Source organism: Xiphophorus maculatus, chromosome 19 (genome assembly GCF_002775205.1).
Source record: "Xiphophorus maculatus strain JP 163 A chromosome 19, X_maculatus-5.0-male, whole genome shotgun sequence".
In the NCBI taxonomy this organism is placed as follows: domain Eukaryota; kingdom Metazoa; phylum Chordata; class Actinopteri; order Cyprinodontiformes; family Poeciliidae; genus Xiphophorus; species Xiphophorus maculatus.
Genome location: NC_036461.1, coordinates 20,839,407 through 20,865,924, shown reverse-complemented (window position 1 = coordinate 20,865,924; position 26,518 = coordinate 20,839,407). Strand labels below are relative to the sequence as shown.

Genomic DNA, 26,518 nt, shown 5'->3' with positions numbered 1-26,518 from the left:
TTATTTTAAACACTTCAGAAATCCCTGTGAAACTCGTCGGTGAAATGAATCCAAGAAAAGCACAACAGTTCACGACGTAGCTCCAAATATGTTGTGTAATATTCACATGATCCTAAAAAAAAAAACAAACAAAAAAAAAAACCCTCAAAATTGAATTTACAATTTACACAAACAACCAGAGCTCAGAGGTACAGTGCCGATCAGTTGTTTGTGCTGCAGTCGTTCTGCTCATCAGTGCTCACCTTGTCCCATGCGGGCTCCCGTCAGAGCTTCCTTGGCGCTGCCGAAGCCCAGCTCCCGGCACACGACACTGGCGGACAGCAGGCTCCAGCGGTCGTCGCACACCGTCCCCCACTCGTTGTCTTTGAGCACTTCCACCCGGCCTTCCCCCAGCCTGGCGCCGCCCTTCAGCCGCACGTTGCTCTGACAACAAGGAAACGCGTTTCTGCGTGTGTGTGTGAACATGGAGCAGTCTGGCACGTCCTAACCACTTAGTTTAGACGACATTACTGCCGCTGAGGTACAACACCTTACAAAAGCATTCATATTCCTGAACATTTCTGCATTTTGTCATGAAATGCCTGCAAACTTCAGTGTATTTTATTGATATTTGAGGAGATTGACCAAAAGGCTTAACTGTGAAATGGAAGGAAGATGATGCATTTAATAAATAAAAATCTCCAAAATATATCCTTCCTGAATTAGAACTATTGGGCGACTTTTTCTCTGCCAGCTTTATAAATCTGAAAAATGAATCCATCTGATAGGATGGAGAGGACCTGACTGTATGTTCAGTTCAGCTCAGTTTAGTTTGGTTCAGTTCAAATCATCTCAGCTTCATTTAATTTAGTTGGATTCAGTTCCGTTCAGTTCAATTCTATTGAAAATTACTTTATCTCAAAGGGGAATTAAATGCAACTCATTTCATTCTCAGAAAGTTCTTGGGGTGTTGATGCTGTGGGCAGGAAGGGCCTCCAGCAGCAGTCAGTCTCACCACAAATCAAAAGAAGCCTCTGACTGAAGACACCGTTGCTGTCATAAAATGCTAACAACTCAACATCTGGGCAGCCGAGACGATAATCCACAGCAACATGTTCTGGACGACATCATCAGTTGTTGGAAAGTTCTGCTAATCCACCTCATTTGCTTTTGCTGCTCCTCATTAAATCTCTAGCTTATATAACATCATTTTTGACATACAGCGAAAACCTTTTGGTCTCATCTGTTCAGAGAACAGTCCACACACAAAACAAGTAAAATATATTGAAGTTGCAGCGAAACAAAATGCGAAGAAAAAAAAAAAAAATCCTTAATTTCATCCTTCTGTTCCTGAGGATCTCCTTACCGAGACTTTAACTTTCTTTTTCAGAGAGCTGTTTTGCATGAACAGAGGGCCGGGCATGCAGCTCACGACGACGGGCATGCCGCCGGCGCAGGTCGCCGTGGCGTTTCGCTTGTTGAACTCAAGGGGGCAGGCCACCAGGTGGACCTCTGACCCCAAACACGCCACAGAGCGGAGCAGGTACAGGTTCTTCTGCCGCTCCAGGTACAACCTGAGGGAGGCAGACGGAGATATGTATATATATATATATATATATATATATATATATATATATATATGTTGGCATATATGTATATATATATATATATATATATATATATGTTGGCATATATGTGATACAATAAAATATTTTCCCACAAATGATTACAGGAACAAAACGGCAAAAACAAACCAAGTTGAAGTGAGATACAAAACACCAAGATATATAAAGAGGACAGTAGAAGTTTTTCCAAAATGACATTTTCATACATTTGTCTTTTTTTTGACATGACACACATCTATACTAATATGTATCAGTTCTAATCTTTTTTAGGAAATTAGAAATCAAAATATTTGGTATGTAAGAAGGGAGAATTGTTATCGCCTCATGTTGGCAGCGGCTAAAATTTTAATAGCTAACAGTAACAAAATAATACTTATTATTACTTTAATAAGCAGCCACAAAACTGCAGTGTAAATTTTAAATATAAGAATGACACAGAATTGGGGAAAAAAATAATATTGAAAATATAGTTTCACTGAAAAAAGACAATAATAATAATAATCTAATAAAAATGATAATTTCATATATCCATATGAAGTATGTAACACTGAAGACATCAGTGTCTCTCAGGCTCATCCTTCTTAGTTATTGATGAACTTTTGTTAGGATTTTTATGCAAAAAATTTCTTCTTTATTTTGTAGATCTTTGTTATCTGTGTTTACCTCAGTTGCTTGGCAACCGATGAACAACCAGTTCAAAGTGTTAATAACAATCCCATCTTTCATTATGTTTGTGCAGTACGTGCCGTTTCTATCTGTTTCCTCTGTTCACTACAAAACTAACTTGAGTTTATGAACATGGTTTACATTCAGATGTAAAATATGCATCAGTCGCTGCATGTTAGACAAAATAATCACATCTACAGTTCTGTTCAACATCATTGCTTTTGTTTTTTTGTTTGCTAATAGTCACTTTTTTCATTTTTGAAGTTTGTAGAAGCTGCATAATGTTACATTAATGTGCTTTGATCCAGGCTATTTCATTACAGCTATGGATGAATGAAAGGTGGTCAGATAGAAAATGTGAAGTCTGACTTTTTTCTTCTACTTCACAATTATGCATCGCTCCAACACATCAAGTCCATTGATCAGTTTTATAGTTACTTTGCAAGGTGATATATGTTTGTTTTAGACACCATCTATCTACCAAATGAGTTGTGTATCCTCAGATTACCTTTTGCTGCGGTTGCTCTGTTTAGACATAGAGCTAGCTTTAGCTTTGGATGGCTGCCTGCAAGGTAAAAACGAGTGAGTCTGCACAGAAATCATAACAACAACCAATCAGGAAGCAGAACTAGAATCCAAAACATAAACATGACCAAAGGAAAGTATATGGACATCTTTCTACTTACAGTGTATATTATTCTGGTTGGCAGTCCAGTGGAAGTACTGACTGTTTGTTTGGTGAGTCCATATATTACTACGGCTTTGGTACTAAACATGCAGTAAGGAAAAAGTGAAATATTCTGAATGCAGCTATACTTTGTCAATGTGAACATAAAGTTCCAGCGTTTGACTTGTATAGATCTGCTTTCTACTCTGTGACAGAGCATTGATGGGTTCTTCAGCTCTCTTTGTACAGAGCAACAGTGAGAGGCTCATAATTCCTAGATTTTAGATTTTAATCTGGTCAAGAGCTAAATCAGGTAGAATCTGCACAATGCAAAACCAAGTCAAAGAAAAATGTCTGATTCTGTGTTAATATGCCAAAAAAAACCCACAATGAAACAATAATACAAAAAATATACAATTATCAAACAGTCAAGTTGGTAAAACAATCATTTAGTTTTATAAACTAATTAATCACTTTTGTCTGAACATAAAAATTGTTCATCTTGAAAAAGCAAATTAAGATTAAAATGTATCAAACAAACTGAATTCATTTACATTTTTAATACTTCTGAAAATGTTATTTAAAGCATAGGATGGTGTTTGTCTTCATCACTTCAACTCAGATATTTAGTAAAAAAAGAAAACAACAAATCGACATTTTATCAGAAATTCATGTTTTTTCTTGTCTTTCTCTGTTTGTGCTCTGGTAACTTGTTCCTACTTTCTCATTAGAAAATAAAAAGGACAAATTATTTCAGCTTATCCTTAAAAGTTTAAATTTTCACAATTCCTTTTTTCAGCTTCAGATTTTATACTTTCAGGTTACTTTTAGATTTTGCAAGAACAAGTCTTTTTTTTCCAACTTTAAAGCAACAAACAAAACTCTATTATCAAAGTGAGCAAGAATTATGGCTTTTATTGATCTCCATATTAGTCTCGTCTCCTGAGGCTCAGCTAATCAAAACCAAACACTAGAAATTATTTGCAGACTCTACCAGATGGAGGTCTTGTTATCCCGACCCAAAGATCTGCAGGTCGTTTAGCTGAAGAACCCAGCAGCTCCTCATTAAAGCCAGTCATACAGATGAAAGGCATCTCCAGCTCCTATTTAACAAAAAGCACTATTGAGTGAAAGAATATGATAGTTTCAGGCACAACACAGACAGACACAGTCATGGACGAAATCTCGCAAAAATTGGGCGATGAAATAAATAAATAAATAAACTATTTTGGATGCATTTAACATCATAAAATGTGTTCAGAGGGGCAGTATTATGCGTTTCCAGCCACATAGTGACATTTAACAGCACAATAAAGTTACCTTCAGTTGTTATAAAAATGCTATTTATATCAAATATGACTTTGATATTTAATGGCTTGAAATTGGGCCTCTGTCTCTTTAAGAAGCTCCTGCTCTTCGTGAAACTCCGCCTTCAGGAAGTCATCACAACATGGCTCCTCTACTGACCCTTTAACAACGTTTTTACTTGCGTTGCTCTGAGAAGTAGCTCGTATTGTGAGTTCAGTAGATGCTCAGTTCCACCAGGTGTTTGCTAATTGCTTCTGGCTAGTCTGAAGGAGCTGAGTGGGGAAGAGGCGCTCTGTGAGGAGGAAGCTCGGTAGCCTTGAGACTGAAGATAAGAGAAGGAGCTTCGTCGTCAAAGGCGGAGCCAGGTCCATCAAGGTGTTTTGCACAGCTGAGTGGTTGCCATGGAAATTAAAGTATTCCTCAAACATTCATGAAAGAATCGAAGCAACACTCCAGCTGTGTTTTGGATGAGGGAATAACATTATTAGATGGTATAAAACTGAAAAAAAATCATAATACTGCCCCTTTAAAGCAGGAATAGTTGAGGTCAGAAGATGTAAATAATATGTTTTTGTAAGATGACTGATCCCCATCTGTGTGACAAAAAAAGGAAATAAAAAAAAGTTTCCCTGAATGGGAAGATTCAGAAAGCAAAAAGGAGGAACAGATGACTATTATCTAGAAGTAAATGACTGTTTTCTAAGCCAACAGGAAACCCACTGGCAACAGCGACAGGCATTCCTGCTACAGCGTACCTTCCAGCAGCTGAGACCTTTGGACCGGAGGCCTTCTCAGCAGCTCGCTTTTTCAGACGTCTGCAACAGCGAGACAGTGGGATTCCATCACACAAGGGAGAGAAACTACACTTTCAAACACTGGCTGTCACCGTCAGGGTTCGATCTTCTCAAACACAACGTCTGTGTCCTACAACGCTGAGCGGCGAGGAGCATTTCTGACATTCCACAGGTCTCCGGTAGATCGCGTTACAGCGCGTATGGAGGGCCAATAAGTTAGTTTAAAAGAAAAACAAAGTGAAACTGAAAAAATTTTTTGTTTTGGAATTGAAGAAAAACCTGATTAAGAAAGATTTGTAAGAAAAGATTTGAAACTGAAAATAATAACAATAACAATAATAACAATAATAACAATAATAATCAAAAACAACGATTCGGAACTGAAAAATTATGTGAAAAATAAAAAAAGATTTGAAACTGAAAAAAATGTTCAAAACTACTTTTCAGATTTAAGGGTATTTTTTCAGCTTCAATTTTCTTTTTTTCTGAACAAAGTTTATGGCAAAATTTAGTTCCATATCAACTCTTAGTCAGAATTACAGAGCTGCTCCTCTTACAGGTTTTTTTTCGGTGGCTGTTCTCATTTTGAGCGCCTGACCTCCTCCAGACCCCGGGCTGCTCCCCAGAGCCTCACACATGGCTGGGAGAAAACGCGAGTTCCCCTCTGCAAACCCCTCCTACTGCTCTTTGTGAAGGCCTGAACTGGAGAGCAGCCAGGAATGTGTGTCCTCCTTCAGGGAGGACCGGATGGAAAAAAGAAACTAACTAAAACAAATGAAAACTGAAATTGAGAAAATACTTTCATTAACTGAAATAAATGAAAACATTAATTAATGGGGAAAAGCTTTCTGGAACTATATCTTGCTTTTATAAAACTAACTAAAACACACTTAAAATGTAGCTGTAATATCCCTTGTTTTCATGTTTATGAATCTATTTATTAGTGTTGCGAATTGTTGTGAAGTTTCCCCCCCCCCCACACACACACACAAGTGGTTCACGTCAGCTGTTGACATAAGCTGGTCTGCAAAATGACGACTGAAAAGGTTGGAAGAAAAACCCAGAGTCCTTTGGTTGTTCACCATTTTTTGAAAACAGTAACTTTTGTTGAGTATTCATCACTAGTCAATGAATACAGAATCACAATACAGTGCTTTGACCTTTTTTTAATTCTGCACCTAAAAATTTACCAAAATATGAACCAACTAAAGCTACTACTATTAACTAATAAAAACTAAACAAAAAAATATTTCACAAACAACAACTAATAAAAACAAGCAAACGCACACTAAAATGACAACCCAAAACTATTATAACCTTGGTATGGACTTTGAACGCAATTTTTGGGGGATGGTTACCATGACAATCACTAAAACTGAAAACACAGAGAATAAAGAAAGTTAAAGCCACGCTGTTATTAATCTTTTTGACATTTTTTAGAAAGATTCAGCAAACTGTCACAGTTCTGATGGGCCCACATATAATGTACAATTATAAAATTAATATGAATGTTTTAGTCAAATGTTAGAATACAAATGTTTCATCTCACTTTACACCATGCAGGCGCTCTGTCTGCCCTGATGATTCAATCAACTCCACATGCTGAATACCCAATGTGGCACCAACTGCAGGCAGCCTGGCCAACTTTCTGATTAATTTAGCAAATATTTATAAGTACCATCAATTCCTATGTTGAGCCAATCCTTTAACGTGGAAGAAATTTTTTAAAAAGAGATCAAATTCCCCATTTTGATATAGTAAAACACTGCACTATTACAAACTTCATCTGAGCGCCTGCAATTTATAAAAACTAAATACATCACATATACTTCAAAGATGTTCAGGCTCACATAATACATTTTTCAATCCCAAAATAAAAGTGGCAAAACAGGAAGCAGGTTAGTGATTATTCTCCAGTGACAATAGAGGCCGAGGAGATGAATTAAAGCATAATATCTTTGAAAAAGAAAAACATAAACATATGGAAAATATACGACAGAAAGATCCGGAAAACTAACTTCTGCCATGAGAGCTGTTGTCACTCGAGACTTTTGGCAGAGACATCCGCCTCCACAATCTCCACTCGCTGACAAACAAAGGAGATCCTGCTTGTGGCTTAGTCAAAGGAAAGAAACTGTGTTTCTGAATGTCTTACTCTGAGAGGAATGATAGTGTCACACAAACTTCCCCAAACTCGACAATCCCTGTTGTCAGGACTGTTAGAACATCATTACAGCTCTTTCTATGCCTATTCTGTTTTGATAAGTCAGCAAAAAATGGCTGACAAATTCAACGGGTAATTATGATAATCAAATATGATGTCAGTATTGACCGCAAACAGCTTTCAGTACAACGGTTTTATATATATTTTTTAATCTAATCTCAACTGTCAAAAACATTCAGAAGAATCCAGCCCTGTGATTATTTGCTATTAATTAAGGATTAAGCCAAAACAGAAATGCTGTGTGAAAAAACATTTATATCATGTCATGTTTCTAATGTTTCTGTAAGGTTTATGAAGCAGCAGCGACTGATTATGAGAAAGAGTGACCACTTCCAAAAAAAAAATACCCTTCCACATCCTCAGAAGAAATCCCTGCTGCCCACCAAGCTTTCATGTGCTTCCAAGGCATTTACAAACTAATTAAAGCCAATTATTCTGGTAGGTTTTTCCATGAAGGGAAAAGTTTTATGACAGCCACTAATGTTGCCAGGAGTAAATGTTCCAGAAAATTCTCTCCAAAGTGAGTAAAGTGAGCAGAGAGGTTCTACATGTCCAAATTAGAGCGCTAAATGTTAAACCTTATGACAGAAGATTTAGAAAAAGACTCAACATTCGTCTATTTTTTTTAGAAGAGTTGTCATAGATTTTCTGATTAAAAAAAGAGAGTGGCAACAGAATTTAAGACTGAAAAGTTGAATATGAACAAACTACGAGATTTCAAATAGATGTGACAAAAAAACAAATAATAATAATAATAATAATGCTTAAAAAAAACACTCCAGAGGAAAATGTACTGACTTTAATCTCAGAAATGTGAATTCTGAGATTAAAATTAGAATTCTAAAACCAGTGGTCTACCATCCTCACCTGTAGAAATGTGAGATAATCTGTTATGATAAAGAGCCAAAGTGTTGCAATGTCCCAGTCAAATCCAGACCTCATCCAGACCAAATGCTCTGGTGACACCTGAAGACAGCTGTTCACACAACAAACGTCTGCAAAGTTCACTGAACCGAAGCAACATGGCCAGAAGAGAAGGCCGACGTTCCTCCACACTGATGAAAGCCTGGAGTTTATCTGGGTTTTCCACTCACAGCATTTCTATTTCACCAACATGACGCCTCAAAAACTGTGGAATCTGTAGGTTCACATAACTTTAGATTACAAAAGTTTATTACCCAACAAGGCCAGATTATTGTCAGTATGTCATGATGCATGAAAACTAACATATAGGAGGATGTACTTTCTTTTTCCCGTGACTTTGTCTATATCATCTTCGTAAAAAAAAAGAACAAAGCAAAACACAATTTCAGCGTAAACATTCCTACCTCACCACAGACTGGAGCTTCAAAGGTTCTACTTGGGCCCGTTTCTTACTTGTAGAAGTTCTTGTTGACCTTCCGTTCATGCGGGAATCCCAGCATGCCGCAGACCACGCGGGTGTTCTTGATGGTCCATCCCACGTCACAGATCTGAGCCCAGCCGTCCTTGTGTTTGACCTCCACCACGCCCTCGGTGATGGGCAGCTTCCTCCTGGCCGTGCCGACGACGGGCCGGAGCCGCACCTCCTCCACCTTCTTCTCGTCAACTTGAGCCTGGAATGGAAAAGATCAAATAAAAATATTCAGTTCTAATTCAAAAATACTTTATTGAGCAGCAACGGGAAATTGAATAAGAAACAGTTGTGCAAAAAAGCAATTTATCCGCCAGAAACGCAGAAATTAAAGATTCAAAAATGAACGTCTGAATTAGAGATTCACCGATCTGATATTAATATCTGTATCGGCCCCGATATTGACAAAAATTCTACATCGTGATCGTGACAATGTGCTCAATCCATAAGGGCAGATCTATTAAATGTAATTCTACGTTTTGTGCTCTGAGCGACCACATGCTTTACTATTTATTTTACACCACAAATATGATTTCTAAATGCACTTCCTGAACTATTTGACAGAAGATTTGTTGCAGTTTATTTTGACATGTTGGACCAACGTAGTCATTTGTCAGTTTCAGTTTCTTTATTATTTATTTTACATTTGATGTTCTATTCCTAATTATGACCAACTGAACAAATTAAAGTTTTTTTGTTTTTCCATGTTTCATCAAGCTTGTGAATCTATTGGCATATTTAAGTGTGCTGTACTGATGGAGAGCTATTAAATGTATAATTCAGTGCATTTATCTCTTTGTTTAAGAAAAAGAAACATTTTAAGTCAATGCAGAACTGTGGTTCTGTATTGGATCTCTATCGGCCGATACTATATCTCAGATATCGGTATTGGAAGTGAAAAAAGTAATTTGGTGCGTCCCTGGTCTGAATGATCAGATAACACAGGAAAGAAAATATACATTTAAAGCATTTGAGAAATTCGTTGTTCCATATGTTCATATTGCAACGTCTTCCAGATTTTTTCTGCCACGACAAATAAAGAAACTGAATAAAACAGTCACTGCAGTTCAGATCACTGTACATGTGAAAGCCATGAGTCACTTCCACTGGGGTTTTATTTGGAAAGAAAATTGGCAGCAGTCAGAGATTAAAATCTGGTCGCCATGTTTGACCGAAACACACTAGAGGACAGAGTTTATGAAGATTAAAATGACAGTCCTTTAATGTTATGAACATTCTTTTCTAATAATGCACAACAAAGCAGCACCTTGGAAGCATTAAATGTGATTCTAGAAGCCGGTATAGATGTGTGACCAGATTAAACTGGTTCCAGCTGGACCACATGGTCCTGCTGGACTGGGATGCTCAGGTTATAGCAAACAAGGTTAGTTTTAGCGTTTTCTTAAAACCTGCTGAACTCCTTGAAAGCGAGCGCCTCACAAAGGTATCGCCAAGTGTCCAAAATGTATTAAACTTGATTCTATTTTTTCCCCCCATACAATTAGAATGTTTATGTGGTAAACCCAAACAAAAAGCATGCATAAAACCAAAGGCAACTGGCTGCAGTGGATTTTATTTAGATAAATCAGAATAAAGGGGGGGATCAATACAAATATACACCACCCTTTAAAATGTTCACAGGCAAGTATTTTTTGAAAACAATGAGTCGCTTTCCTTCCAATTCACAATTAAATCAAATATAACTTAAAAGAAATTTTACTTCCCAATTTAACAACTTACAATTAGGTCACTGTCTCTTTAAAAACTGCTGCTTTTTCTGAAACTCCGCCTTCAGGAAGTCATCACAACATGGCTCCTCTATTAACATGCATGAAAGAATCAAAGCGACACTCCAGGTATGTTTTTGATGAGGGAACAACATTATAACATGATGTGAAGCTAAAGAAAATGTCGATTGTACTTAATTCTGACCCTTTAAAAGAAACACAGATAACAGAAGTTGTGTTCAACATTTGAGAAAAATTGAATTATGTAATAAGTTAAAACAAGTAAAGTAAGATGCAGATGCATGTTATAACAATATATTTGTAATTCAGAACTGTACAGTAAAGGCATGTGGCAACCAGAGGACATACAGCCACAGAAGTATTGAACACATTTTTTCATGACCCATGGCAATATATTTAAATATATATTTTTAAAAAGCCTTTATATGAATTTATAACAGATCTCAATTACTCAGAGGAATAAGAGTCTTAGTTTTTTTTAAGCAACTTACGTCAATAATGTTTGAGTCCACAAAGCCAGGAATCCTCTCATCTTTGCAAACCACTCCAGCATCTTCATCGTGAGTGCAGTCGCTGTTTCCCCATCCTCGAGACTTGCACAACTCGATGCTCTTCTCCCCTCCGCTACACAACACGTTGTCCAACCAGATCTTTCCTGTAAAGGAAGACACTTACTTAGGCTCCAGGAAATTCTCAGTCCGGAGGATAAAAACAAATCCATACCTGGGTTGTTAATACATTTTGGATTCTATTTTTACTGAACTTTATAACAACAACAAAAAAATCCTAAAATTGAAATTATTTCATAGAACAATTTTTTTTTTCACATTGGTCGGTACTTATTCATGTTTTTTTTGTTTTTTTTGTCTTTTAATCATGTATTTTCCATAGTGCCATTATATAGCACACGCTAGTAACAGCTCCTGCAGACTAGCCAGCAGCAATTAGCAAACACCTGGTGGAGCTGTTGCCCTGCTGAGCTCATTGTAGGAGCTACCTCTCAGTGACATGCTGGTAAAAACATTGTTAAAAGGTTAATAGAGGAGCCGTGTTGTGACGACTTCCTGAAGGCGGAGTTTCAGAAAGAGTCAAAGCTTCTTAAAAAGACAGAGGTTCGATTTCAAAGCCTTAAATTAGTCATGTTTGACATATATAGCATTTTTTATAACAACTGAAGGTAACAGACTTACTTTATTGTGCTATAAAATGGCCCTGTGTGCCTGGAAACACATAACACTGTCTATATTTACTAACACTGAAGCCCCATGTTAATACTGAGTGACGGGGCTCTGACCTTGTCCGTTGCCATATTTGGCGCTGTGAGTCCATCCAGTGGCTGAGACGAAGCCCAGCTGTCGGCAGAGGACGTTGGCGTTGGCTATAGAGAAGTCGTCGTCGCAGATGGTTCCCCACTCTCCCTTGTAGAAGAGCTCTATCCGGCCCTCGTTGTGTTTGCGGGGGTATCCGGCCAGGCGGACCTTCAGCTGCTGCGGGGCCCCGGACGGAGTAGGGACCACGCTGGCCCTGCTGGGCGCTGTGGTCTGGGTTAAACAACAAGGAAACCACAATCCAAACAGAAGGCTGACCGCTAACTGCCGCGTGTGCCTCGACTTCTCCATCCTTTCAGCTGCAAACAAAGGAGAGAGAGAGAGAAAAACAAGGGTATGAAGATGTTTAACTCCAGGAAAATGTAAGAAGTAACTAACAATTCACATGGTTTGTTCCTACTCCTAACTTGACCACTTAAGAGTCTCTGGACGTTTTTCCAACAATTGCAAGGAGTTTAAGGTCAATTCCAAAAAGCCACAGCACTGCTGCTTGAACAAAAAAAATCATTAATAAATTACATAAAGAAACGCAACAAGTAATAAGAAATCATTTTAAAAAGTTTACAGAATGAAGCGGGAACCTGGTCAGCACTTGTGAGGAAGTTCATGTGAGTTGAGCTACTTTGGCATTTTAATTCGTACCATCTGGTCAGGCCATACGTCAACAAATTGGGGGGCTAATCGCTACAAAAATAAATGCCTGTTTGCCTCATTTCATAACAATTCTCAGAGAAGACATTTTTTATCCTTCGATACTTAAGATACCCAGCAAAAATAGTCCTCCCCTTTAAACTTTACCACATTCTGTCACGTTACAAACAACAAATACCAGTGTATTTCTTTTTTTTTTAAATTATTTTATTGGAATGTTCTGTGATTGACCAACATGAACACAAAGAAAATTGATATCTGGTTCTCAGAGGTTTCTGGGGTGTTTGTTGTCAAACTGAATCAAAACTATAGAGTCACGTTCAGTGGGAATCACAGAAGTTACGTCTTTTGGAGTCCAGATGAACTTAGAATTATTCATACTTCATGGCAGATTCAGTTTTTATTCACTCAAAACATAAAACAAGGGGTTTTTCATAAGAAAAAGCGCCAATGTAGCAATTTAAAAAAGACAGACAACGGTCAGTTTCTATTCACTTTAATAGAGGAGCCATGTTGTGATGACTTCCTGAAGGCAGTTACAGAAAGAGCAGGCGTTTTTAAAGAGACAGAGGCCCAATTTCAAGGCGTTAAATTATTAAGTTAAATTCATTTTAAGTTTTATCTGATATATTTAGCATTTCTTTGACAACTGAAGCTAACACGGTTACTTTATTGTGCTATAAAATGGCGTAATGTGGCTGGAAAACACATAATAAAATGAATTCACTTCAAAAATACTTGATTACACCCAAATGGAAATTAAATAATTAGGTGACTACTGAAGGTAGATGATCAAACTGTGCTTTAGTTTGAGGGATCAGACTGAATGGAAATACACACCGCAGTGTCTCAGATTTTAATTGTAGAAAGAAAAAAAGAAAAGAAAAAAAATATTGAAAACCATGAATTCTTCACAATTACAGATTATTTTGTGTCGGTTTATCACATAAAAATCCTAACAGAAACCAGACAAGATTGTTATAGTAACATTAGAAGACAGGAAACAGTTTGAACGGTATGAATAATTTTGAAAATTGTTTTATTTTCATTTTAAAAAATTGCTTTTTTTTTAAATTGTGGTTCAAAATTCTTGAAATATTTCAAATTCAAAATTACTTTATTGATCCCAAAGGGGAAATTAAATGTTGCGACTCATTAATTGAGATTCTTCAAAGAGTTCTTGTAGACGTGACGTTGTCTGTATTGCAGCAAAGTTGAAGAAGCTTCGGATTTTTAATTATTTGATTTATGTTTTTTGTAACTTTTGCTTATTTTTTCTGTTTATTTATTGTTTTTGTCATTTACTCGTTCATGTTCCTGATCATAATTACTGTTTGATGACATTCATGTAATTTATTGTTGTTTTGGAATGGATTGTTGTGTGGAAAATAGGAAATAGATCACACTTCATAAAAAAATAAAATACTCCACATATTTTTCCACAAAATGTTCCTGAAAGTCTTGAATCTGCTTTGATCCATGTTTGTATCTGCAGCTGGTTGTTTACTGGGCACCACACACAGGCCTCCTATTGATAACTAAACTAATTTCGGGGCAGCAGCGTTCTCCAGGGGTACAAATACCGTAGTGTGACGTGTTTGTACAGGAACCACAGCGTGGGGACTGAGTACACGTTCTGAGTTCGACTACACAGTGGGGGTTTTTTTATGACAAGCTTTTAACGGCAGAACCACAGTGGGGTCAGAGCTGCATGTCTGGAAACATGTTCTGTAACCTGACCGACCGTCAAAGCAACAAAAAAAATCCCAATCTGTTTAAGCCAGATCCTAGGCCCAAACGAACAAAGAATTTGTTAATTGCTTCACTTCGCAGACAGCAGATTTGGCTCTCAGAAGCTTCCCTTGCTGTATTTTTGCACATTATTTCTTTTATGTCTTGGCAAACTGGTCTGGACTCAGTTAGCACAAAAACACACCAGAATTATAAAGCTGATATATTATTGACATCTACTTTTGTACTAAGAAAATCTCTTCGTTTGTTTCCTTCCAGCTCTATGGAGGCTGAACACAAGCGTTCAGTGGGAACTCTCTCACACATCTGTTCCCCTTTCTGTCTTAACCGAAACCAAAGCAGGTCCATGGCTGCGCCGTGTTCTGAATCACTGGAGTCGCCAGAGTCCAGCAGACAGAGCTCCGTGCTTCCACGTGCAGCGCTGCATATTTACAGTTCGTCCCGTAATGATTTCCGTCCCTCCTCACAGCGAGCTGGGGGCCTCAGAGACATTCGATGGAGAATTTTAAACGGTATCGAAAAGGTTTGCGGTTTAAAACTTCCTCGCCTTGAACTTTTTTCACATTTGATAGTGTTGCAGCTACAAACTTCAGTGAGTTTTGTAAGGCTTTTCAGAGACTAACTGATGAAAAGTAGTGACTTATTGTGATTTTTTTTTTCTTTTAGAATTAACAATCTTAAGTGTGCATTTGTAGTCCTTTATTCTAATAGCCTTAAATCAAGTCCAGTGCAGCCGCTGCCATCTTTTGATGAAAAACAATGTGGGCAATAGAAACAACCTTAAACGGACCATCCCCACTGTAAAACAAGGAAGTGGCAGCATAATGCTGTGGGGATGCGTTCCTTCAGCAAGGACAGGGAAGCTGGTCAGACTGAGTGGAAAAGTAGGAGGAGCTAAATGCAAAGCAATCCTGGAAGAAGAAAAAACTAAACGTTTTAGCTCAAAGCAAAGCCATTTGTTTGAACGGTCCAGCCAAAGTCCAGAACCAAATCCAAATTTAGAAACTCGGTCAAAACTTGGAATCTGCTCCCTTCCGGGCGCTCTCCATCCAAATGGTTGAGCTGTAAGTTATTTGTTAGTGACATGTCCCCCGAAGGCCTGCAGCTGGAATAGAAGTGAAAGCTGGCGCTAAACCAAGGTGCCTGCCACACTCTTGAGATTTTTTTTGTTGTTGTTTAAAAAACCCCAAAAAACTCTGAAAATCTTTCCTTCGACAGCAGAGTTATAAAACACTATGTAGTACAAACAAACACTACACTACATATTAAATATGAACGTTGGACAAGGACAGAAAAGGTTTGAGGGGTGTTAATACTTTTGCAAGACATCATACAGATTAACAGACGCTGGCTGCAAGTAGAAATTCACCTTCTAAAATAACAGGGTGTCCATGTGGTGTCTCATCTTTCTGGAAACTAAAACATTTTTTTATTTATTTATTTTTTTTAAACTCTTTTATGACATAAAGAGTCATAAAGAGTGCAAACTCTTATGCGTTTGCACCATGGTGCTGATCATGAATGTTCTGAACTGCATATTTTAGGGCTGCAATTAATGATTATTCAGTAATGATTAATCAATTGCTTACTTTGATGATTAATTGATTATTCTGACGATTAATCTGATTTTAAAATGTCCACATTCCGCAGAATGTTTCACTTAACCACATGAGCCATTTCACGCAGTATTAGAAATGCATTTAAACATGCAGCAAAAAAAATCTACTGTTTTGATAAGTAAGAAAATAAAAATTGTATTGCCTAAAATGCAATAACGTAGCAATTTCTTTAGCGTAGACTTGATCATTTGTAGCAAAGAATGCACCTGTAACTGAAACAATACTTCTAACGTAAAGTAGACTTTATGATATCAATACATTATATGGCTGATCTGTTGATTATTTTTTCAATTAATCGGTTAATAATTGGATCGCAAAAGGGGCTAAAGAGAGTTGCTAAAAGTAGCCACTTGAGGAGTTTGGCGTAGAACATATTTACAAGCTTTGTTTTTAATCTTAAATGCAAAATGTATGTATTTTTTGTAGTTTTGTCTTAATTACCACTCCGGTTATGTTGTTGTTGTTTGAGCTATTGATCTCTCTTTTGTGAGTCGGTAGATACTCCACTTAACAATTAATCGGTTATTAAATTAGTTGACGATTATTTCAATAGTCAATTCGACTCAATTAACCCGATTAATCGTTCCAGCTCTAGCATATTTATAACCTAGCATTTTTAACCTCTAGTATTTAGCATTTATCTGAGAACGCACATAAAAAGACCAGAAGCTTAAAGTTTTGCTTTGCAAGGTGAAGAATAAATACAGTTTTTACAATGCAGACAAATGATATCATGAGTAAACAGCCCCATTGACTTCTCTTAACGTATCCAGGTGGCTAAATCACGTCCAATAAAACCGTGTCTGTCTTACCTTGTGGTGCCAAGTATTAAGGAGGTTATAGCGGTTCCAGTGGAGCGAGGGGTGCTGCCTGCTCCGTGTGTTGATCCTGAGCCCCCCTCCGCCAGATCAGTGAGAAATAACTCTGGATTTCTTTCTAACTCATGTCCATCATCACGCACGAGTCCAGTCGGCGGGGCAGCGACCCACCAGTTGCTCCGTGTGGCGACTCTTGTCGTTAATTTGCCAGCTGTGCAGCAGCTTTCACCGAGGAGGAGGAGGAGGAAGAGGAGAGGAAGGAGGAAGAGGAGGATGGGACTCCACAGCTGCAAGGGGCTGGATTTATTCCCTGGAAAGACACTGACTCTTTTCACGTCTGGTTCTGTAACGGCCTCCCTCTCTCTCTCTCTCTCTCTCTCTCTCTTCCTTACGAAACGGTAAAAAGCTGAATTTGACTCGTTGCTCGGGCAGATGTGTACGTGCCTGATGAAGTACACGTGTGCTGGGAAAAGTTTCCAGCCACACACTAAATGTTTTTTTTCTTTTTCTTCTTCTTCGCTTTCTGACAGCTGCCACATGTGTGGAAACTCTCACAACTCATTTCTGTCCGTATCGCTACATATAAAAGCCTCTTTCTGCTGCAGTATTCAGCTTTAAAAATGCATTTTGTGTTGTCAATTATAACAGCCATTATAGTCATGTTCAATAAATTAGAATCTGGCGAGGCTAATTTCACATATTAAAGGTACTTAAGTTGGTACTTTTCATTATACCCAAATTTCTGCATTATAAAGAATTTTTTTTCTTTTTTTATTTTCTTTTTTATTGGTCTGACGTACTACTCACATTTTAAATGTCATGTTTTTATGAACTTCAAACTGGAAAATAATCACAATTAACAGAAGTAAAGGCTGGAAAACATCAGAATGTGTGTAATTAATCTATATAAATACGTTTCACTAAGTGATTGATAATCAATCAATCAAATGTATTTGTATACGGTGAACACTGCTGCTGAGTAATGGTGGATATAGGCCCCATTCCTTTTATTTCTTTGAAACAAACTGTAACTGCTGGTTTCAGGTCTTTCTCAAGCTGCTGTATAATGATGTTCTTCCCACCTCCGAATTAAAGCCACACTGTGCCCAGTTTATACTTTAAGTAATTTAGAAATGACTTTAGTCTTTTACAACAATATTTCATGAAGGTCTGGTGTTTGTGAATGTTACGCTATTGTCCAATGACAATACTGGTGCTTGACCAATAAAAGATGGTCAAGTACAGGCTTGTACTTGACCATCTTTTATTTGATTTAAGATGGCTTTCTGTACTGATAGACTTCAGCTATAGGATTTTTCGTTTGTTTCTGAACCTCCCTTTATGTGTTCATTCCTGCTTCCCTTGTGTTATTATTACACGTAATTTCTTGACGTATTTATGTTTTTTCTTGTTCGTATGAGGACTTAAGACTTTTCAGGCTACTCCGCTCGATTAAAATCTCGCTTCACATCACCGTTTAATTGGATTGCCTACGGTAGATTTTGTTTTAATCTGGCCAATCAGCGAGCAGAAGTTGATTTCCTGCGCTGTTTTAGCATTTTTAGCCTCTCTGTAGTTAGCAATGGCAGCAGATGAACTGAGCGAAGCCGTCCCGTGTTGGCCAGGCTTTCAAATATTGAATTAACATTACCGACTTGTTCAGCTCGGAACTTCTCTCTTTGTGATGGAGGGTTGATATTTACAGAGCAGCTCGTTTCATGGCGTCGAACTGGCGCATTACAAACCTCGCGCGCGAACGTCAGTGATGTCGGAACTAGATGGGTTCTGGTGAGACTTTTACGTCAATTGGACCTCTAGGAATATATTTTTTTAAGTTGGTGACAAGCACTGTTATATATATTTTTTAAAAAATCCAGTGGAATGCCATTTCTGAAAATGTGATTAAAATTTAATGAGGTTGACACATTTTTTTTTGCTGTAATGTGTAATAATGTGGCTATCAGGCTATCAATTTATTAGCTGATTAAATGTAGCAACAAACATCCAACAAAGTTGGACCAATGTAGTTTAGTTTTTGACTTGGTCCTAATAATTTATGCAGAGAAAGAAGCAATACGACTCAAAGATGGTATGAAAAAACATTTTTAATAGATTCAACATAAAAAAAATAAATCAGGAAAAAAATCATTTCTATGCAAAATACAAGCAAACGTGAAACAAAGATGATCTTGTATTATTGAGAATGATAACCATCATGCCTAACAGATTTCATTCTACAAAAAAATTATGACAGGCACTTAAAATCTAATTACTCTGTAGTTTCCAGACAATCACTGACAAAACAAAGGAAAGAGACAAATTCTGGTCCTTGTAATCATAGATGGACATAAAAAAGGATGATCTATCATTACAACAGGAAGAGCAGAAGAGTTTGTGTTTATAACTGAACCACACAGAACAGGAACAGGTATGGAGAACACATTGTATACCTCCACTGGAGGGAAGCGCTGAGTTTCACCATAAAAAACAAACAAAAAAAAACAATGTTTTGAACTCATATTGAGACGATGTGCTTTTTGGACCTGTAGTTTCTGTGCACATTTCTCAATGTGCACCAATTTCTCCTCACAGACATGCACTGGCCTGAAGGCACTTCAGTAACGCAGATGACAGTAGGTGCATTTGTACAGCAAGTGGGCTCCATCATTCATAGACAAAAAAAAAAGTGTACAATATTGCATTAGTGTTATAAAAGGGCTTAATTTATGAATAAAACACATTTTGTATGCAGCACCTTATAAAACCTTGGTTGCCCTTTTATTAAAACCCTCAAATTAGTTGAACTACATCAAAAAAGCTTATTATGCAAGACAGGAGGTGGATGTTAATAATAGTGTTTCACCTTAACCATGTAGACAGGAGTTCAAGTGATGACCCATTTCCTCTAATTACCTGTGATGAATACAGCTGGAATTACCTCTTTAAATGGTGCAAGTAACTTTCTATCAAGTCTTTCTGTTCATCGTCTCTCTGGGAAACCAATTAAGAACATTCTTGTTACATAAATGTGCTTATGTAACAAAAAGTCATTCTAAAAGGGGAAAAGTAACATTTATCATTCATTTTGGTACCTTTGTGTACAGCCTGCAGTATTTTGGCCCAGAACCGGTTACCCACAGAGGGTAGCGAGCGCCATTCAGACAAAACTACCTACCAACAGGTACTTCTAATTAAATTACTTCAGGCAACACTACTGGATTTCCTTGAAATCGCCAAATACGACAAAAAGGTGCGAAAATACCAAACTTGCCAGCTTTTCTGCATCCAACTTAAGCCATGGAGTGTTCAGAAAACCTCCAACATCCTACCGGCGTACGAGAACATAAAACGTGTGCCGGTCCACATGCAAGAATGTACCGGTAGGTGAAGCAGGCAACGCTACATTTAAGAAAAAACTGATTCCTGACAATCTAAAGTGCTTCTGATTGCTGCAGCAGATTGACTTTTTTTTCCTTTTGTTCCCTTCCTTTGTCGAGGGATCAGGACGGATGCAGAAGTCCCAGCAAGGCTCCGACAGCACCGAAGTAACCCTGGGAAAAGAGAGTTAGACACCGTTAGTCCAGACCAGACACTGGAAAGCTTTGAACAGGTGAGCTACTGGGAATGAAAAGTGTTTGCCCCGACTCTTTTCTGTTTAAAATAAACCAATTAGTGCCTTGCCTCATGGCGAAGGAAGAGAGCCTTGAGCTGGCCTTTGGACCAGTAGTCCATGGCGTAGGCCAGCAGCTTCATAGAGAGGATGTTCACTCTTAGGAAGTTCCCAACAAACACCACTCTCTCAATGTTCTGAGCAAAAAACAAGAGGTGGTCAGAAATAACGGCAATCAAACAGATTTTGTTTAAAAAGCAGTAACAGAAGTGTATAACGTTGCCCATGACGATGGCCGCCACACAATGTGAGCTCCTCTACGCCGTCATAGCCCTGTACAATGCTGCTTGATCAAGACGCCACAAGGCAGCACCGTAAAGAGGCTGAAGGCAAAAAAGGAATAAGACTTGACAGGTCTTCTCCAGCCGTTTTACAGAAACACCAGTCTGAACACAACGGGATTTTATATAAAACCACATCAACTTAGACCAGAGTTGCACCAAGAACCTGGCTGGGGAGCACAAGAAGCTGGTTCTCTGTGTTTTTCCAATCGGTGAATGCACTCCCAGGTTCACAGACAGAAATAAAACAAAAACACTCATTTAGAATTCTGATTTTTTTTTATATATCAAAAAATCTATTTGTTTTTCATTTGTAATAAAATTTAAGTTGAAACAATCGAAATGTTATTGGCTCATCTTTGATTGGCTGATTGTCTAATTTATCAAGCTTCTTAAATTCATATACAGATATCTGCACATCTGTTACTTTAGCATAAAATACAAAAAACTTTTCTGTAGTTGTTTTGAAATTACGCTAATAAAGGCTCCGCCCCTAGCTGAACACACTGGTCAACAAGAGTTGATTTCTCAACATTTCAAGTGTTGCTAGAGTCTCTACCTCACCAGATCATTGTCCCTCTTCAATCAGAAGGGTAACTTTAAGATCGCTTTCTTACAAAAGGCTAAACCACTGTTTCACAGTGGCCCCTGTCCCACCACACACAGTGTGACATCACCTCAGCTTCCAACATAAAGGACTGATTGCTGCCTTGTCGATACTTTCTAATAATATTGCTCTCAAATGAGCTGAAATTGACTAAAATGGCTAACTTTCAGAAAACCACTTGGTCAGAAATTGGTGACGCAAATTCTGATTGGTGCCTCTTTAGTGCCAAACATCACTGCTGCACTGGAAAAAACACAAAAACTCACCAAGCATTTTTTGTCTAGTTTCTAGTGCAAATATCTTCCACACACTAAACCATTATTACCCCATGATTGTTACTAACCTCATTGAGAGCGCACATTCTGGTAATGGAGCCGATGTTATTAGTGATCGTGACCAGCGTTGCCCGAGCCAGGTCCTCCTTAGACACAGACTCCCTTTTTTCTTTGAACATCATGCTGCCAAAACTAGAAAACGAAGAGAAACGGAGCTGTCAGTCGGCGTGGAGACCGCTCAAGTCCAGCCAGTAAACCTAACAGTGCTCAGGTTCTCTGCTGAAGCTCTGACGAAGCTGGAAGCCATCACAAAACAGGCTGAAGACCAACAGTAAGAACAGTAGGAGCTGTAAACCGCACCTTGAGGCCACAGTCCAGCCCGGCAGCCCAAACCTCTCATAGTCTCCTCCGTAGATGTCCCGGACCAGCTTGTCCACATGGGTGCTCTCCCCCTGAGAAGCCATTTCTAGGGCTTCCTCGAAAGTCGAGCAGCCAGTGAGAAGGCAGCACAGGCCGAGGAAGGTCCCGCCCCCGAGGCTGTAGACGCAAACAGATGAATCAGACATCACTGAAATTCTCCGGGATTTGACTCAATAGTCAACTTCATTCAGTAAGATGTTACAAACTGATAACAAAAGCTATGAGAAACAATCTCAATATTAGCGTTAGCCTCAACAATAGCATGTAGAGATGTTGCAAAGTGACATCATGCACGTACGCAAGTACCCACTCCTCAGCTCCCTGCTGAGAAAAAACTGCTTGTCAATGATTATTACCATGGGTTTTAACAACTTGTCAACATAATGCACTAAATCGTAAATGTACACGTTTTATAAAATGAAAACAGAGAGGGAAGTAGGTTGGCTATGCTAGCTTGACTTTGACAACTAACATGTAGATGAGCTGTGAAATTCGGCGTGATTCGGTTCAGTTAAAAAAATAAAAATAAGGCAACCCACACACCAAGTCTGACATACCATCAGTAGAGCAGGTGTTTAAATCAGGTAATCAACCACTGCTGTGTACAGATCATCACTTACTAGTAATTGCAAAATAAAGTTCAAGCCTGAAAAAATAATACTGCAATCAACTGAATGTGCTCATCTTTTTGTGGAAAAGGTTTGTGTTTTTTGGTGTTTAACCATGATGCACTTGAACGTAAGCTTATCTGTTCGTAAGTCGAGCTGCTGTCAGTCATTTGCTATAGCAACAAACCTGTGTGTAGAGTAGAGCAGACACATAAAAAAAACTAAATACGAGTCATTTTGAATTGTTTTTTTTTTTACAGTTTTTCTGTGATATTTCCCTACATCTGTAGTACTAGATAAGTGCATTGTAAAAAAATATTCAAACCCCAAGAACTTTTGCATGTTACAATCAGAAATTACACTGTATGCCACTCTGAGGAAAGATCAACGTTATTCTTTACAGAAGGAAAAGGGAAGCCGCAGCATAATGCTGCCACCACCACGTTTCCACAGTGGGCTCAATATGCATGTACAGCGAAAGATTGCGCTAAATTACAGTCAGGATGACCCCCATCAACCAGTTAGAAGGGAGCTGTGTTTGCAGTGGATTTCATTTAGACAAATCAGCAAAGGCATCTGAAAACAGCTTGCACGCCACACTTTTCAGATTGTGTTTGGAAGGGGGGGGGGGGGGAATCCTGAATCCATTTCCTCTCACTTACTGATGCATATTTTTATGCTTGTCAATCACATTAAACATTTAGAAGTTGGAAAAACTAATACTTTAGAAGCCACTGCATCTCAACACTTTTAGGGTCACATAAAAAAAAAAGTGTAAAATATTTGTAACTATACTGCTGGTAATTAAACATAAATAATCTTATTAATTTAACCAAAACTTTGTATTGTTGTGCAATGTAATAAAAAAGAGATTTTCAAATTGCTGTTCAAGTTTATCTGTCAGTACTTTATTAATTCATTATATTGTTTTTTTTGTTAAAAATCTAAAAAAATATATGTCCCTGGGAAGATTTATGTCAAAACATTTCTTGTAGCTTCCAAATCCTATTAGCCATTTCTAAAAGTATTATCAAAGCTGCACAAACTGATCAAACCGCTTCCACCATGCAGAACGGAGAGATTTCATAGGTGAAGCTTGTGAAGTAATGCTTGAGTCTAATATTACATTTACTTGTTACTGATGTAACAGCTAAATTTCCCCACAGTGGGATCAATAAAGGATTATTCCATTCAATTGCATAATGGCATTTTAAATTGTCAATATTTGTATCCAACCCAGCATTTTTAAAACAATCCCAGAGGCCCCGATGTCATAATAATAATAATAATAATAACAATACATCTAAAGTTACAAAGCAGCAGGAAGCGCAAATGATTTCGCTGCTAAGCATCACCTGGTCCCGGTGACCCGCTTGTAGTTGTTCTCGGAGTAGACGGCCAGGATGCTGACTCCGGAGCCGATGTTGACCAGCAGCAGAGGATAGTGGTTCTCCAGTGTGTAGGGCTTCTGAGCGCAGTGGTCCAGGTCGCTGGGGTTTTCAAAGTAGTAGCACTCCGAGGGGCCGCTGGTGAGCACCGAGTCGATGTATAGCACCCCCCGAACCAAACAATCCAGCTCGTCCAGCTTGTGGAGCTCCAGGTCGGCCATCTTTGTTTTGTTTTTTGTGTTGTTTTAAGAAAAAGAGAGAGACACAGCAGGATAAACATAATTTGATGCACCTGAGAAGTTTACATACACTTCATTATGCCCTTAATAATTTTCTTTTGCAAGCTAGTTTTGGCTACACTAGTATTAGTTTGTTAGGAATTCTCTCCAGTTTGCTTAAAGGTGCACTGTGATGTTTCTTCCAGGGATATAAAGAGGAACAGAAGAAGCAAATTAAGTAGATTAGCATTAGTGGTAACAACTGATGGTGTCGTCCAGGACTATGAAATATCATCTCTGTTGCCTGGATATTGAGCTGTTAGCATGCCTCGACAGTCGTTAAACTGCTACGACAACATTCTTCAGTCAGAGGCCTCTTCAGATTTGTTGCAAAACTGACTTCTACTGGAGACCCATCCATTCCCATTTTTAAAAATGTGTGAAATCATTCTTTTTTTTTTTTTTTGCAGGTTTCGTGTTTGTCACTGTAAAAAGACAAAACGGTAGTGTAAGAAATCAAAATAGTTAATCTACTCAACCAACAGTTGGTGTATTTTGGATGACCCTTTTCCAGCTCTTATATTCCAAGCTGCAAAAATAAAGCGGACAAAAGACTGCACACCCACCGTACGGAAATCAGACTCGAATTTGTAGGCGCCCCCTCCTGTGGCACAGAGCGTGGTATGGAGGCTGGAGAAGTGCTTGTTGCGGCCCATCTGCATGAAGACGGGCAGGTCATGAGTGGGGAAGCGGATGAAGTGCAGGTTCCCCGTCCTGCCGCACAGCGTCAGGTCCTTCATCTCCAGGTGCACGTCCCTGATGCCGGTGGTGCCGTAGGCGGTGTTGGAGGTCAGGTAGTGCCGGATGCTCCTCAGGTTCTCCACCTCCTCCTGCTCTTCTTCTGCAGTGATGTCTTTGGGCTCAAAATACACGAGTTTCACCAGGGTGCCCCCAATGTCCATCCCAAACCAAGGAAAAGCTGAAATGTGTGGAGCATATGCAGAGACATTTTTATTTTATTTTCTTGTTAATGTAGAAATTATAGAAAATTATGACTGACATTTTGTTTGAGTGGGGATTAATTTTATGTGACACAACTAGCCTAGAAAATGGTAAGCAGCTTCTTTCCTACAAGGAGTACAGTGTGTACCGCGAACGCCATCTTGTGCAAAAAAAAAAAAAAATTCTGGCTTTTTTACTGCCTCTATGGCTCATTTATATCATGGCAAATGCCGAAGCCGAACGGACACCAAGTTTCACACTCACAACAGCCTATCAACCTTCAGTCGTTAAAAAAAAAAACCGCGACATTATAATATTTCATTATTAAAACAATTTCAGTGCCCAAGGTTTCTTGTATGTACCGCCTTGTGTTTTGTGTAGATGCAGCGACCCCCTTTCCCCTCTCAGTATATATCCGAAGCTAGCATTGTTAACACCTACGCGGCCTTGTCTTCTTAAACGAGTCTTTCCGATGCCACGCGGTCGAGTTGGTCGTCCGCCGCTCGGATGTGGCTCTCCCGGCGGACGCGGCAGCCTCATTTTGGGGCTCGTTGCTGAAGTAACCGGGCATCTCCTTGTTGCACCGCGGCAGCTTCGAGGGCGTTTCGTCTTCTCCGTCGACGATATCATCGTCGCGTTGATTAAACGCCATTGAATGGCTAATTAGCTACATATATGACTTATGTTGCGAATAAGTGAATAAATGCCTATGATTTGTGGGGTAAATACAAACAAAAGCCTGGCAGCCGAGATAATTAGCTGGATATCTGGAGTCGTAAATGGCTGAGCTACATGTCCTTTTTATGTTCGCTGTCAAGACAGATGTGGGCGGGGCTAGGAGTTGACGGAAGGACGTGAGAACCAATCAGAGCGCGAGTTCACCAGTTTAAAAACTCATGTCTCTTTTTCTGTATTTTTACCACATTAAATAATCCAATTAGAATGGACATTTAAATATTTATATGTAGCGCAACAATTGCTTATTGTATTTATTTTTCTAATGATAAAAGTGCTTTACAATCAAATTATAGCTAGCTGTGATTCTGACAAATAAAACACGGTTGAATCCCCTCCTAGCTAATGACGATTTTAAATGTATCACGTGCTTTGGTGGTCAGCCACATCAGTTCAATATTTCGTTGAACCATCCTTCTGCAATTTCACCTGCAAGTATTTTGGGGTATGTGATGTCTGTGTCAGCTTTGAGGCTTTTTTGGCTTTTGTTTGGTTTGTTTTTTTTTTAAATTGAAAAGTAGCTCAAAATTAGTCAGATTAAATGGAGAGAATTTGTGAAGTAGCAATTTTCAGGGTCTTCCACAGAATTCTCAATTAAACGTGCATATGGACTTTAAATAGACCTTTTTAACACATCAATATACTGTTATAGATTCTATCTTTTCCTCTATGTCTTTTAACCTCCTTTTTAATCTGGTGACAAGCACACGCCACAGCGTACACAAACATGACTGACGCCAGG

The 26,518-nt window shown here is 38.6% G+C and overlaps 2 protein-coding genes across 4 annotated transcripts in view; both read right to left on the bottom strand.

Annotated features, from left to right (window-relative positions):
• loxl3 (lysyl oxidase like 3) overlaps positions 1-16,855 on the bottom strand; it is a 28,348-nt gene extending 11,493 nt beyond the window's left edge. The window contains exons 1-8 of one of the 2 annotated variants that reach the window (XM_023352327.1): positions 16,567-16,855; positions 11,699-12,031; positions 10,896-11,059; positions 8,641-8,858; positions 5,001-5,060; positions 2,779-2,835; positions 1,346-1,553; positions 243-423 (exon numbers count right to left, since the gene is read on the bottom strand). In XM_023352327.1, coding sequence (XP_023208095.1) covers positions 243-423; positions 1,346-1,553; positions 2,779-2,835; positions 5,001-5,060; positions 8,641-8,858; positions 10,896-11,059; positions 11,699-12,023 — 1,213 coding nt within the window. In that variant the 5' untranslated portion in view covers positions 12,024-12,031; positions 16,567-16,855. The remainder of the gene's footprint in view (positions 1-242; positions 424-1,345; positions 1,554-2,778; positions 2,836-5,000; positions 5,061-8,640; positions 8,859-10,895; positions 11,060-11,698; positions 12,032-16,566) is intronic. The other variant, XM_023352328.1, reaches the window with a different exon arrangement.
• A 1,804-nt stretch (positions 16,856-18,659) lies between these two features.
• Positions 18,660-25,875, bottom strand: LOC102236855 (pantothenate kinase 3). Of its 2 annotated transcripts, none has more exons than XM_005806844.3 (7): positions 25,483-25,875; positions 24,666-25,018; positions 23,789-24,042; positions 21,766-21,942; positions 21,474-21,597; positions 20,254-20,379; positions 18,660-20,123 (listed from the first exon to the last, which is right to left on the bottom strand). In XM_005806844.3, the coding sequence occupies exons 1-7, from the start codon at positions 25,691-25,693 to the stop codon at positions 20,073-20,075; spliced, it is 1,296 nt and encodes a 431-aa protein (XP_005806901.1). In that variant the 5' UTR covers positions 25,694-25,875; the 3' UTR covers positions 18,660-20,072. The 2 variants fall into 2 exon arrangements, with proteins under 2 accessions (XP_005806901.1, XP_023208117.1); XM_023352349.1 differs by having other exon boundaries at positions 21,799-21,942.
• Positions 25,876-26,518: the final 643 nt, after the last annotated feature.